Source organism: Triturus cristatus, chromosome 3_1, assembly GCF_964204655.1.
Source record: "Triturus cristatus chromosome 3_1, aTriCri1.1, whole genome shotgun sequence".
NCBI classification, from domain to species: Eukaryota; Metazoa; Chordata; class Amphibia; order Caudata; family Salamandridae; genus Triturus; species Triturus cristatus.
Window position 1 is genome coordinate 824,122,435 of NC_140583.1, and position 13,011 is coordinate 824,135,445.

Here is a 13,011-nt window from a genome sequence, read left to right on the forward strand (position 1 = left end):
TGCATGTTCCCCAGGTCCAGCATATCGCCTAGGGGCTCTCCCCACTCGGTTCTGCAGCCCGAGCCCTTCAGCCCATCAGACTGCCACGTAAAATGTCCTAGGCAGGGCCCAACAACCCTATCGAAATACACTCTCCCCATAGAGTGTCATTGTGGCGTCACACTTGAGATGGGGAAAGCCTGCCTGCTGATTCCTCTGTCAATGTGGCACACCACTCGTAGCGGTACCTTATGCTCTGGGGCCACTCCTCCGGGTACTGCTAGCGACCTGGCATGGTCCCACCTCCTTTGCCTCCTCATGGCCAAACTCAGTCGCCGGTGGTGCCTTGGCCACCATTTTGTGCCGCTGCACTCAAAATCCCAAAAGTCACCTTCAGGAGCCCTCTGCACCTCCGATAGGGTTCCGCTCCAGGCGGGAAGCCTGGGGCCTCCGCAGCCCTCCATGCGCCCCTCCCTCTGATGCTCTCTCTGTGGGTAATTTCTGGGCAGCCAGCAGGGATCTCTAGGGTGCGACCATCAGCCATGCCCCTCCCCATGAGCCTACAACTTCACTGCACTGCCTGTACTTTCTCCTGAGGTTTTCTACCTGGAGAGGAACTAGGTCCCTTTATCCCCCTTTACACCCTTCCAGTGCAAAAGAAGGCTACTAAGAATCTGTAGGGGCCAGGTCTTTTCCAGCCATTTTGGTGGTAGAAACCATGTGATACTCTACTCCCAAAGTCCCAATGCTTTTGCATCTAGGGCACAGATGGGTCTGGTCATGGGTATGGAAATCGAGCTCTGTCACTAGGAGTGCCAACTTTTCTGCCCACTTGGGCAGTATGGGCTCCATCAGTAAACTTTACATCCTGAGCAGATCAAAACGATAGACCATGTCAATTTGTTCACCTACGACTAGTCTTGGAAACAAGATTGCCACCTTTTTCTCTCTTCGATGCATACTGAGGGACCACAGAGCCAGTATTGTACACTGGAAATCCCTCACATGAGCTCTAGTAGAGTTCTGATCGCCAACTGTGGAGGAAGTATTCCTAGTTACCCATCATGGTAGTGCCATGTACTGATGGTCTTACTAATTTAGATGCTGATCCGAGTTCCTTCTGCATCGGGGTAAGATTGTATCCTTTACTCTATGAAAATTGAAAAGGATCAGGTTGATAGACCTCGATTATATCCTTTACTCTATGAAAAGTGAAAAGGATCAGGTTGATAGACCTCGATTCGTTCCTCTTGTCAATTGATCAGTCTTGTTATTACGGAGCCACTCTATCCTGGAGATGTCCTGTGATGAGCTTGAGTATGAATGAGCACAGCCTCTAGCATCTTATGGTACATCTTAGGGATTTTGCAAAAGGAGACGTCTTCTTGCATTCTACTGTAGGCCAGGTATTGCACACACACTCCTACTTGAGGTCTTGCTTGGAAGGGCAAATTTGCCATTGCTCCTTAAGTCTGACTGGAGGCTCCCAGCAATTGCATAGTCAGTCTATATTCCACAGCACCTTGCCATACATTATTGGATTGCACCTCGCTGCTGCCACAGAGCTTCAGAACGTCTGTTTTCTATTTGTGCTATATGAAAGGTTCTGATCCAAAAGCAATGCCCAAGTTTCTGAAAAACTGGTTTTATAAAGGACTCACTGGAATGAGTTTCCTTAGTGGTATTTAAATAAAGGTCCACGTAAATATTGTACTTAAAAACAGATAAATAAATTGTTGCTCATTTCCAAATATGTACATTTTGTGGGTTGCAGTCTCCATGTATCTGTAGTATGCTCCCTTGCTGAGAGTACAGGCTTGTAATTTTGTTTGCTGCTTGCAATAGTTTACATTATTTATTGTCCCTTTTCAATAGGTTACCTTTCGAACAAGGATATATCACTGTAATATTAACAGCCAGGGAGTCATCTGTTTAGACATTCTGAAAGACAATTGGAGTCCTGCCTTGACGATTTCAAAGGTTTTGCTGTCGATTTGTTCCCTATTGACAGACTGCAACCCTGGTAAGAAATTTAAAATGCAATAAATACAGCATTGTTAAAGGTGTTCTTTAAAGTCTTGATTTGTAGTAAAGTTCTAACCTGTATTGTATGTGCAAATGGTTGGCTAATGGTTACTAAAACATTACTGTGTACATGGGCCCGTGTTTTTATCTTTTTTTAGACATTAATATGTCTGTATTTTATTGATTCACTTATCAAAACGTAATGCTAGTTGGCATTAGAGCACGATGCATCGTTCATGCATACATCTTTGTCTAGACAAAGAGGGTGGCAGTGAACTAGGATCTCGCCATTCTGGGTTCGCATGCTAAACCGTTTATATGTTTAGAGTTTAAGAAAAGAAAGAGGGAGGTGGGAAATGGTCTTGAACATGTTGGTAGTTGTATAAGAAATGTTGAATAGTGCATAGCGAATCCCAGTTGAATCTGAATATCAAAAGCTGGATGCACCAAGAAACTGAATATATGGTGCTTAATAGGAGATGAGTGATGGAAAAAGGAAGGAGGTAATGTTGAAAAGTGCCTAATATAAAAGGTGTTGGGCCATTGGTTGGATTTTAGTCTGTGGTAGTGGTAAAGGGATGGACACCACCCTAAGGACTTTTTTCCATTTGTCTATGATTTCTGTGGACTTCCTTTTACCAGTAGATTTCTGCAATTAATAAGTATTTCTGTAAGAAACTATATGCCCTAGATCCATCGGGCAAAAAAAGGCTTCTGGAATCAGTGCTGTTCCCAGTGTCTGCATCGTGTTTATTTTCACTCATTGATTTCATAGGAAATAAGTCTCCTTAGGACTATTAAAGTGATTGGGCTAGGGGTTTATGGTTTGACAGGTTGCTCGATGCCACCCTCCATGTGGTTCCTATCTTTTCTTTCTCTGTACATCTTGTTAAATATATGTGATGTTCGCTAGTAAATGGCCCATATTACGGTAAATGACTTCTTGATGCTGAGCACTAAAGCCTAGATTTGGTACCTTTTATAAGCAAGCTGATTTATTGGGGGAACAGTAATGTTTTCAGGTTTTCTTCTGAAGGCTAAGTTGTCCTTCATGTGTACTAAGTGTATTCCACAGCTCACTGGCAAAGGACCAATCTCAACGAAGGAGATTGTGCTGCAATTAATACAGTTGTATGATTAATGGAGCTTAAGTTACTTAGCAAAAAAACAACGAGGAAGATAAAAGGTCTTAAGCTGTGAACCCCACTATTCGATCAGAAGCATGTAAATGTAAGAAGATGAGTGGAAATATCATGCCTCTTAGCTTATGTCAAAACATGGATCTAATACATTTTTAAGGAATAAGATTTACGTTTGGAGATGGGGAGCATTTCTGCAGCACAGCCAAGGCGCTCTGATTGCTCGGATCACAAAAGTTTGCTATCTTAGGGCAAGAAAAGAAACAACATTTAAGTTTTGCTTTCTTTTGACTCGTTACCCTTCTCAACTTGTGGGACCAGCCAATTAGTGGCAAGAACGTAAACGGCTTCTGCTGCTGGTCTATTGAGCTTTGCACACCTGGTGCCATGCATGTGCACATGCATCCAATTCAGTGCACCACTTTGTTTCTCTTTGGTTTTGTACTGTCCTGTGGTATGGATCAGAGGCTACTTCTCGCTGACCCCTTTCTGTCTCCCAGATTTTTAATAATTTTTCCCTCTATCCGCCCCTTCTTCAGCTCGTTTATGCTGCGATGTTTTATGCGAGAGCAGTATTTCAGTGTATTTTTGTTGTATCTGCTCCCGTTTTCCTACTCCAAATATTGGAAGGGCAGGGTGCCTTCCAGACCACTGGGTGCTGCCAATGCACAAGGCCCTTTGTCAATTTCTGCAGGAGCCAGGACTCGATCACATGCCTGGTTGCCTATCTACCCCAACCCTTCTGTTGATCAAGCCGTGGATTCTGGACCATTCTCAACTCCTGCTCCTTGATGTCCATAAATGTGAATTTGAAGACCAGGGACTCTTCCCCAGTTATCTCCTTCAACCTCTAGGGGATTTGTGCAACTCCTGGTGTCTTTGGAGCAGATCATTTCCCCCGAGGGTAAGCAACCCCACCTCATGCATCAGCCCTCCTTCCAGCCGATTCTATAGCTGGTGACTTCATTACTACTCCCTGCCTAATAAATGCTGGAGCAGAACACTCAGTGAGTGAAAAGCTGTATTACAAGAATAGGTAAGAGGCCTGACTCCACCAGTGTTCACGACAGCCATTTTCCATCTTACAGCAAGAGAAGTGGAAACTAAAGAACCGAGATCTACTATCTCCTGCCATGTCTCCCCCTCTGTCCACCCACTTGCAGTAGTATTGATTGATCATTCCAACACTGAAGCTGACCCAGCAGTGTGTGATATTGCCTTCTTATTTCAAATCATGAAAGGGCTGGACTGTGCACAGGAACCCAGTGGTGCAGTCCAAAGCACAGTGCCCTTCTGGATCTTGCTGGTGCCTGTGACTTCATCAATTTAGTTTCCCCTCTCTGTGTCTTCACAGGAGAAGGACTCGTGGTGGACACGTTTCTTGTGGATTTGCACTTGCCTGCAAAGTATCCCTGCTATCCCTACCTCTTGTACTGTTTTTACACAGCTTCTGGATTGGGCCCTGTGTTGACCTCCATTCTCAGCACAGACTACTTCTTATTCAAACCCCTGACAGTGACACTAAAGAACAGGCAGTTTTCTCAAGCTCTCCTCCTTAGCTTCTGATGTGTACAGTATAGCTCCAAGCATTTGACTTCCATACTTCCCAGGCATTAGCTCACAGCCTCTTCCCGTGCTGCCTGTTCAAGTTCAGCTGCCTAATTACTGAATGCTCCGTCAAGACCATCTGGGATGTGCAAGGTCCTGTGTGGATGCAGCATTCAGGTCTCTTGGCAGGAGACCTGGATTGCGGTACTCCAGCACCAACCCAAACACAGACCCAGACAAAGGCCAGTACTGGCAAATATGAAAGCCATCACCCAACTAAGAGATCTTCTGTGCTTGCCAAAGGCCTCACGTCTTCCCATTTGTGTGGGGAGCTTATCGCAGGCTTGCCCACTTCGGTATCTTGTGCAATACATAAGATTTGTTCTTGCACAAAAATGTTTTGGAATTAAAAACCACCTTCTTGGCATTAAAAGGATACCTTCCAGTTGTGAAAGTCAGTGATGTTTATGCACTGAAACAACACCTGTGATTGAGAGGAAGCGGTCACTCCTTACTACTTGTATAACTGGGAGAGGAGCTGTGAGAGTGAATCATCATTCCTGTTGGTCTCTTGCTGGTCTCCCATATTGTGTGTCTAGAACCAGCGGGCAGACAATCTGAGGAGCAGTCTCTATACTTCTCACAAGTGGGAAATTAACACAAAAAGTCCTCTGCTCCGTTTGTGAAGCCTAAAGTAATCTAGCAATCTATGCCATGCCCATTTAACCAAAATCCAGGTGCAGACAAAACAGCTTTTCAAAGGGCAAGGCGTCTGGATCACAGGGGCTTAGTCTGTTGAACTGGAGAGGTGAATTGATATAAGCTTGTTACTCAGTTCTTCAGACTCTAAGAGCCCTTCAGACGATCAGGAAACGTCTTCCTTGCAGCAAAGACTATCTCCTGTCCATGGATGATGGGAAGATGCGGCATCCCCTAAAACCATGATCAACTCAAAGTACTGTTTCTTAAAGCCCTGACTTTCAGCCCCGTTGGTGCCTCTTCAGAGAATGAAGACACTCCAACAGCCATGAGGAAGTTCTCCATCACAGCACAGAGTAGAGGCAAATGGCTAGGGCTTTGTCACTGGGCTTGCTGGAAAATGTCATTATCTGCACATGCTTGGTTGACTATTTTAGTTTCTCTATCCACTAAGTTACTTGACACCAGATTGAGTGATGTGTAGTACTCTGAGACCCATCCTCTTTGGAACATAGTCCATCCAGAGAAATACGTTAAATGGGTCCAAGCCTAAACAAGCATTAGCTAAGAGCCATTTAGAAGGCTGCAAACAAGAGTGACATTGAAGCCAACAAATGGTAAGTAATGGGCGAGTTCTAAGCAGTTTATTTTAAATTATAGTGTCTTGCAAGCAAGCACGCATGTTCTATTGCAGGCTCGACCTAAAAAACAAAGGCCCTTTCTCACCGAGATAACATGGTTCATCATCTGGCCCCTCTTTTATTGCGGATACAGAAAAGTTACCCACAATGGGCTCTTCCTGGAGCTCTCTCTACAATTGTGTACGTGTGCTTGCCTATTGAGTAGTGTCCTTGGGAACCGTGACTTGTAAGCTAAACGTGTGGAGGAGTTATGATTGTGATTTTAGTGCTTACTCCCTATCACGATTAAATATAAAAGTGCCTGTGCAACCGTGCATTGCAGAACCCCAGTATTATGCCAACATGCATCTGTCCACTATTGCAGCCTTATTGAGGTCCGAAGCAGTCATCAGGGCATTGGGTGCACTAAATCTCTAATGTCGCCTTCGACACTGTGTAGTCGCACACCTGTTACCCATTATTGGAAGGGGGGGGGGGGAGATTACACCTTGTATGCTATTGGTGCCGCCAATGTTGGTGCTCATCACCTGTAGGAAATGCCAAGGTGAGAAGAAATTTAAATTACTTGGGTGCATTTCAGTGTCACAGCATGAGCACTGCAGACAAAAGACGTGCACCGCCATGCACTCGAACCTATCACAATCTGCTCATTGGTGCAATTTTTTTTTTGTTGCATATTTATATAGCGCAAACTCGACCCGAAGCTATTGGAGCGCTTTACATAGCACCGTATTTACATTACACATTCAGGCGCGGGGAGATTAAGTGATTTGCTCAGAATCACAGGATGTGGACGCGACCTCGAGGCTCGAACCCTGGTTTCCTGCACCAGAGGCGGCAGCGCAGCCGAGGGGCCACATCCTCTCCCAATAGTCTTATTCTTGTGTTTTTCAGTCCCACTGAATTGGACGTCCAGGCTAAAAGCTGTAGTTTTGCGGCTGTTATATTGTAAAACAAGAACATATGTTAAAATTGCATTTGTTTTCATTGGAGCGCTTCGTATATCCCGCCCTCTGTATGCCAATCAGTCTTACGCCTCCTGTGACTCATTAGGAAGTACTGACGGCATTCACTGCTAGGGCCACTAGTCCTGCAGGCCGGCCGCATGGTACAGACTCTGTAGCAGAAAACGATGTAAATTGAAGAGTCGCTATATGACATCCTAATGCACCTTACGCCAGACATGCAGTCGAGCCTTCTTGTGGAAGGAGCTGCTGCGTAGATTGCTGATTAAGCCTATTTATTCCTTATGTCATGAGGATTTTTTTTTTATTTTGGGTAAATTTCACTCTTTTTGTCTTTTAGACAGAATAAGTATTATTATGTGTAAAATGCCTTAACATAACAGTGGAATCTAAAAGGAAGTTGCCTTAAACCTGGATGGCGATTTGAGGTTATATCCGTGTTTTCAAACACCCTTTTATGATTTATTTAGTATAGAACCCATCAGTGTAAATAGAGCTTAGTTTTATCATGAAAGGTCAAATCCGTTTTAACTAACGTCTGTTATGTTAAAAGTGATTACATTTAAGGGCATAGTTCTAGACGTATTCGTGAAACATATAGTTTGTCGTTTTCTTCTTATGTAGGAAAACGGAGTCTTCGAGGCATGCATGACTGTAGATAGACATGTTGTACATACTCCTGCCATCTAGTGTTAATTCCGAATGTGTGCAGGTTGTTTTTCTTCGAGGGAGTTTTCTCTCTTCTCTGAGGCAGTGTGACTCCACATTCAGGCGACTGCAGTGCCTGTGAACTACCTTTTTATCTTGTTAGACAATTTCGAACTTGTGACCATAATCAGTCTTTCAGATTTTTGTTTAACCGTGATTTCAAGTAGGGCATCCCTGTTATTCTCCAGTATTTGGGGTGTCTTTCATAGATTCACATGCTTGAATATTCCCCGTCGTCGAAGTGGGAGTCCCACGGTATATATAAAAAGCAATAAGTATCATGTATATATACGTATACACATACCTAACCACATAAGAGTATATACATACCCAAATAAACATCTATATATAGTTCAAATAACATATCAAGTTAAAAATACCATAGGATAGCATTGAGACATAGGAAAGCATTGAGAAAAAGAATCACTTTGCTAACATATCACTGTCACTTTATAGTCCAAACTCCAGCCAATCAGGCGCTAGCACCCTCTAGAACCTTCTCCTCAGAGGCTCAGGCCCTCAGATTTTCTACCGCACGTCGTGTGAAGGGAGTCTCCCTGAGCTCTGCTCAGTTCTTCTTCTGGTTTGAGGTTTTTTATCTCTCATCATGTCTGCAAGTAAGAAATCTCTTTTCCGTCCTTGTTCATCTTGCGGAAAGTCAAGACTTTTCTCTGAGGATCCCCATGAGAAATGTATTTATTGTCTGTATCCTGATCACAAGGTGGCTAATTGTAAGATCTGCAGAACTTTCTCTCACAAAACTTTGAAAGATAGAGAAGGTCGCCTTTTGATATGGCTTCAAAAACTAAAGGACACAGACAACCCACTTTCTGAGGTGGAAAGTGTAGCCTCTGTCAAAACAGGAGTCTCCTCAAAGCGTGGAAGTGTCCAGGACTTGCCATCTCCTTTTCTGAAAAAGAAGAGACTTCACCTTGAGGAAGTGTCTACAGGCAAGGTCTCTGTCTCCACGTCTGCGCCCCCGAGACGTAGCTCTCAGGCGCCTGTGACTCCGTCAGCACATGTTTCCAGTCAGAAACTTTCAAAACAGTCGACGGGCCCGTCGACGGCCCCTCCGTCGACGAGATCGGCTACTTCATCAGCCTCGTCGACGACGGTGACGACGGTATCGAGTAGATATCCTTCGTCGAGACACACATACTATCGTCGACGGAGAAGACGTCGACGATAGTATGTGTGTCTCTTAGAACTGTCTCGTCGACGATACCACTCACTTCTTCGTCGACGACTGGGAAGCTGGCGCTTCCGTCGACGTCCACAACTCCGTCGACGATGGGTAAAAAGAAGAAGAGGAAATCTTCCTCGTCGACGACAGCCTCGTCGACGACAGCCTCGTCGACGACAGCCACACCGTCGACGACAGCCATTCCGTCGACGACAGCCATTCCGTCGACGGCAGCCACCCCGTCGACGACAGTCCCGTCGACGACAGTCCCGTCGACGGCAACAACCTCGTCGACGGCAGCTCCGTCGACGATTGCTTCGTCGACGGTCGCCTCGACGACGGTAGGGTCAAATTTTGCGACAATGCCATTGGTGCCAATGTCAACACCAGCACCGGGGTCTGTGGACAGCTCCTTAATGCTTCGTCGTAAGGCCATGCTAGACCCAGTGATGTTACCACCTGGACCACGGCCACCTCGTCAACTATTTCCCTCAGGGGATGAGGACGATTCGGATGAAGGCGATCAGTCTCTTTTTCGGGATGCTCATAGTCCTTCGGAGCTCCATATAAAATGCCAAGAGTCTGAGGAGGATGAATTTTATGAACAGGAAGAAGAGCAAAATACCTCTGCTCCGGTTCCTATGATGCAGCTTCCTGTGCAGCTTGTTTCCAACCTCCAATATATGTTGGAGGACTATAATCGTCGTTTTCCAGCATCCCCTCAAAATACTCCACGTGAAGCGCCATCTGAGGTTCCACCTCCTATATTGCCAACGATACCCACGCCCTCCACACCTGCACTGCCTTTCAATGCAGAGGATGATAATATGGACAATCCGGATACGGAAGAGGGCGAGCTCCCAGAAGACGACACTATGGCGGACTGGGATGATTACCAAATCAATTCGCCCGCATCACCGCCAAGGTCACCAGTCAACTCGCCACCTGTCGACATAACAGGGTTCCATCAGCTGATGGAGAGAGCAGCACAACGCTTTCACCTTCCCATGGTGGTCAGGGAAGAGGACTGTTTCTTATATGACTTCAAGTCCCAACCTCAGAAACAAGTACGAGCTGTGCCAATCATAGACTTCATATGGAATGAAGGCCTAAAATTAATGAAGACACCTAATTCTATTCCGGCGGTGCTCCCACGCCTGGAGAAAAGATATAAAGCTCCGGATTCTTCCCCAGCCTGCTTGGTGTCTCAACCTAAGCCGGACTCAGTGATCACACAAGCGGCACAGCGCCGCTCCAAGAATCCATCATCTCCAATGTCGGCGCCTCCGGACCGCGACGGCCGTCGCCTGGATGCTATAGGCAAGAAGTTTTCAACCATGGCGTCAACAACGGTCCGGGCTGCGAATTCCTTGGCTATCCTCGGCCGTTATGATAGACAGATGTGGTCGGACATGGCTGCATTGGTCAAACTTATACCGGAGGATTCAAGAGCGGAAGCTCAGAAAATCCTGCAAGAGGGAGAAAGGGCGTCATCCGAGATCATTGACTGCTCTGTTGACATCGCATCCACCGGTTTTCGCCAATTGGCGGGAGCAGCCGTCCTAAGAAGACAGGGCTGGCTTCGGTCAACCTCTTTTCGGCAAGAGGTCCAGGCTAAGATTTTGGACATGCCATATGACGGGGAGTCATTATTCGGCCAGCATGTAGAAGATGCCTTGCAAACCATTAAAAAGGATACGGATACGGCTCGTTCCCTCGGCACTCTACAGTTTAAGAAGCAGCCCTTTCGAGGTGCGCGCGGCCGCGGCACCTCCTCATCATCATCCTTTCGTGGCTCCTCGTCCCAATACCGCTCGTACAATCAGGGGCAACAGCGGTACTATTCACAACCGCAGCAGTCCTACAGACAGCAAAATAGCAAGTCATACAGAGGAAAGTCGAATTACAGAGGAAATTCAACCAAGAAGCAGTGACTCTGTACGGAAAGTACTTCCTTTTCCCAGTTGTCCTCTAGTTCTCGTTGGAGGAAAAATCTCCCAGTTCTTTTCAACCTGGTCCTTAATCACTTCGGACCGCTGGGTCCTGGATATAATTTCAAGGGGCCACGCCCTAGAGTTTGTGAAGGTTCCTCCACGCACACCGCCATCCGGGCCACCACCCGCCCATCTCAGAGAACTTTTCAAACAAATCCAAATAATGTTAAACAAGGGTGCCATCGAAGTGGTTCCGAAATATCAAAGAGGGTTGGGATTCTATTCCCGTTTTTTCCTCATACTAAAGAAATCAGGGGAATGGCGTCCGATCCTCGATCTCAGATTGCTCAACAAATTTCTCAAGACTCAGTCCTTTCGGATGCTCACATTGAAGGACATCCTCCAATTCTTTTCTCAGGAGGATTACATGACAACGATCGATCTGCAGGACGCATATTTCCATGTGCCCATTCTACCACGCCACAGGAAATACCTACGGTTTCGAGTGGGCCACAGGGACTACCAATTCAAAGTCCTACCCTTCGGACTCTGCTCAGCCCCGCGGGTCTTTACAAAATTCCTAGCCCCGATGGTGGCTCACTTACGACAAGAGGGTATTCAGATATACCCCTACCTGGACGATTGCCTCATCAAAGCTCAATCCTCTCACCAGGCGGCCCTCGATACCCAGCGCTGTCTCGATCTGTTTCAGTCCCTGGGGTTGTCGATCAATGTGCAAAAATCTCAACTCACGCCGACTACGTGCAAGACTTTTCTCGGCGCTTGTATCAATACGAGCACAACCATGGCCTTCGCTTCAGCAGAACGTCAGGAACGGATTCAACAGCTTGCGAGCTCCATCGCAGCAAAGCAGTCAGTTTCAGTCCGCATATTAAAATCCTTTCTGGGAATGGCGTCCTCCTGCATCGCTTTGATCCCTCTCTGCAGACTAAAAAGTCGCATCATCCAAGAGGAGTTAGACAAGCAGTGGCGCCAGGTTTCCGGTTCCTTCAACGATCAGGTCGTGGTGTCACCCCGCATGGCTCAAGCGCTGCATTGGTGGACTTGTCCTGCCAACATCGCAGCAGGAACATCCTTTCTGTCGTCAACCCCAGAACTCGTCCTTACCACGGACGCATCCATGGAGGGTTGGGGCGCACATTTTCAAGATCTATCCGTCAAGGGCCTATGGTCAGCGGCTCAGCGTTGCTGGCACATCAACAGACTGGAACTGATGGCCATTTTCTTGGCGTTGAAATCCTTCCGCCTGCAGTTCCAAGGGAAGTCAGTCCTCATTCAGACGGACAACACCACGTGCATGCACTACCTGAACAAACAGGGCGGGACGAGATCTCCACTGCTCTCCCGTCTGGCGCAGAGGATTTGGAGTTGGGCCATACTCCATCAGATGACGATACAAGCAATTCATCTGCCCGGCATTTCCAATACTCTGGCGGATGCACTCAGTCGGTCAGCATCATCAACCCACGAGTGGGAGTTACATCAACCGACGCTGGAATTCGTCTTCGACCTTTGGGGTCACCCGACAATCGACCTCTTCGCAACCCCGCAGAATGCAAAATGCCAGTCCTACGCAAGCTGGTTTCCCCACGAAGGGTCGTGCGGAAATGCCCTTTCGATCAATTGGTACGGGATATTTGCGTACGCTTTTCCGCCGATTCCGTTGATTCCGCGAGTGCTGCGGAAGATGAGACAACAACCGTGCCATGTACTTCTAATAGCTCCACGGTGGCCTCGGCAGGCATGGTTTTCGGAGTTGCTTCTCCTATCCCAACGCGAGCCCATCCTTCTCCACCTGAAGCCGGATCTGCTCACAATGAACGATGGTCGGATATGCCATCCGAATCCCAGATCTCTCAGCTTGTCGGCTTGGAACCTGAGCACCTTGAATTTGCTCATTTGAACATTCCTCCAGCCTGCAGGGAGGTGTTAGCTAAGGCAAGAGCTCCATCCACAGTGAAAACGTATAAGCTCAAATGGAAGCGATTTTGTCATTGGTGTGCTTCCGCCCACATTCATCCTGTGCACGCTCCTCCAGAACACATTCTGCCGTTCTTCCTACAACTAGCGCAGTCTGGATTATCACACTCTACCTTAAAGGTATTTCTAGCGGCAATATCTCGCTACCGACAAGATGGCTCGTCCTCTCTCTATTCATCCAGAGTCATA

At 46.8% G+C, this 13,011-nt stretch overlaps 1 protein-coding gene across 1 annotated transcript in view; it reads left to right on the plus strand.

Annotated features, from left to right (window-relative positions):
- Positions 1–13,011, plus strand: part of UBE2E3 (ubiquitin conjugating enzyme E2 E3) — a 189,477-nt gene that overhangs the window by 147,298 nt on the left and 29,168 nt on the right. Inside the window, exon 5 of the mRNA XM_085645190.1 lies at positions 1,855–2,002. Coding sequence (XP_085501316.1) covers positions 1,855–2,002 — 148 coding nt within the window. The remainder of the gene's footprint in view (positions 1–1,854; positions 2,003–13,011) is intronic.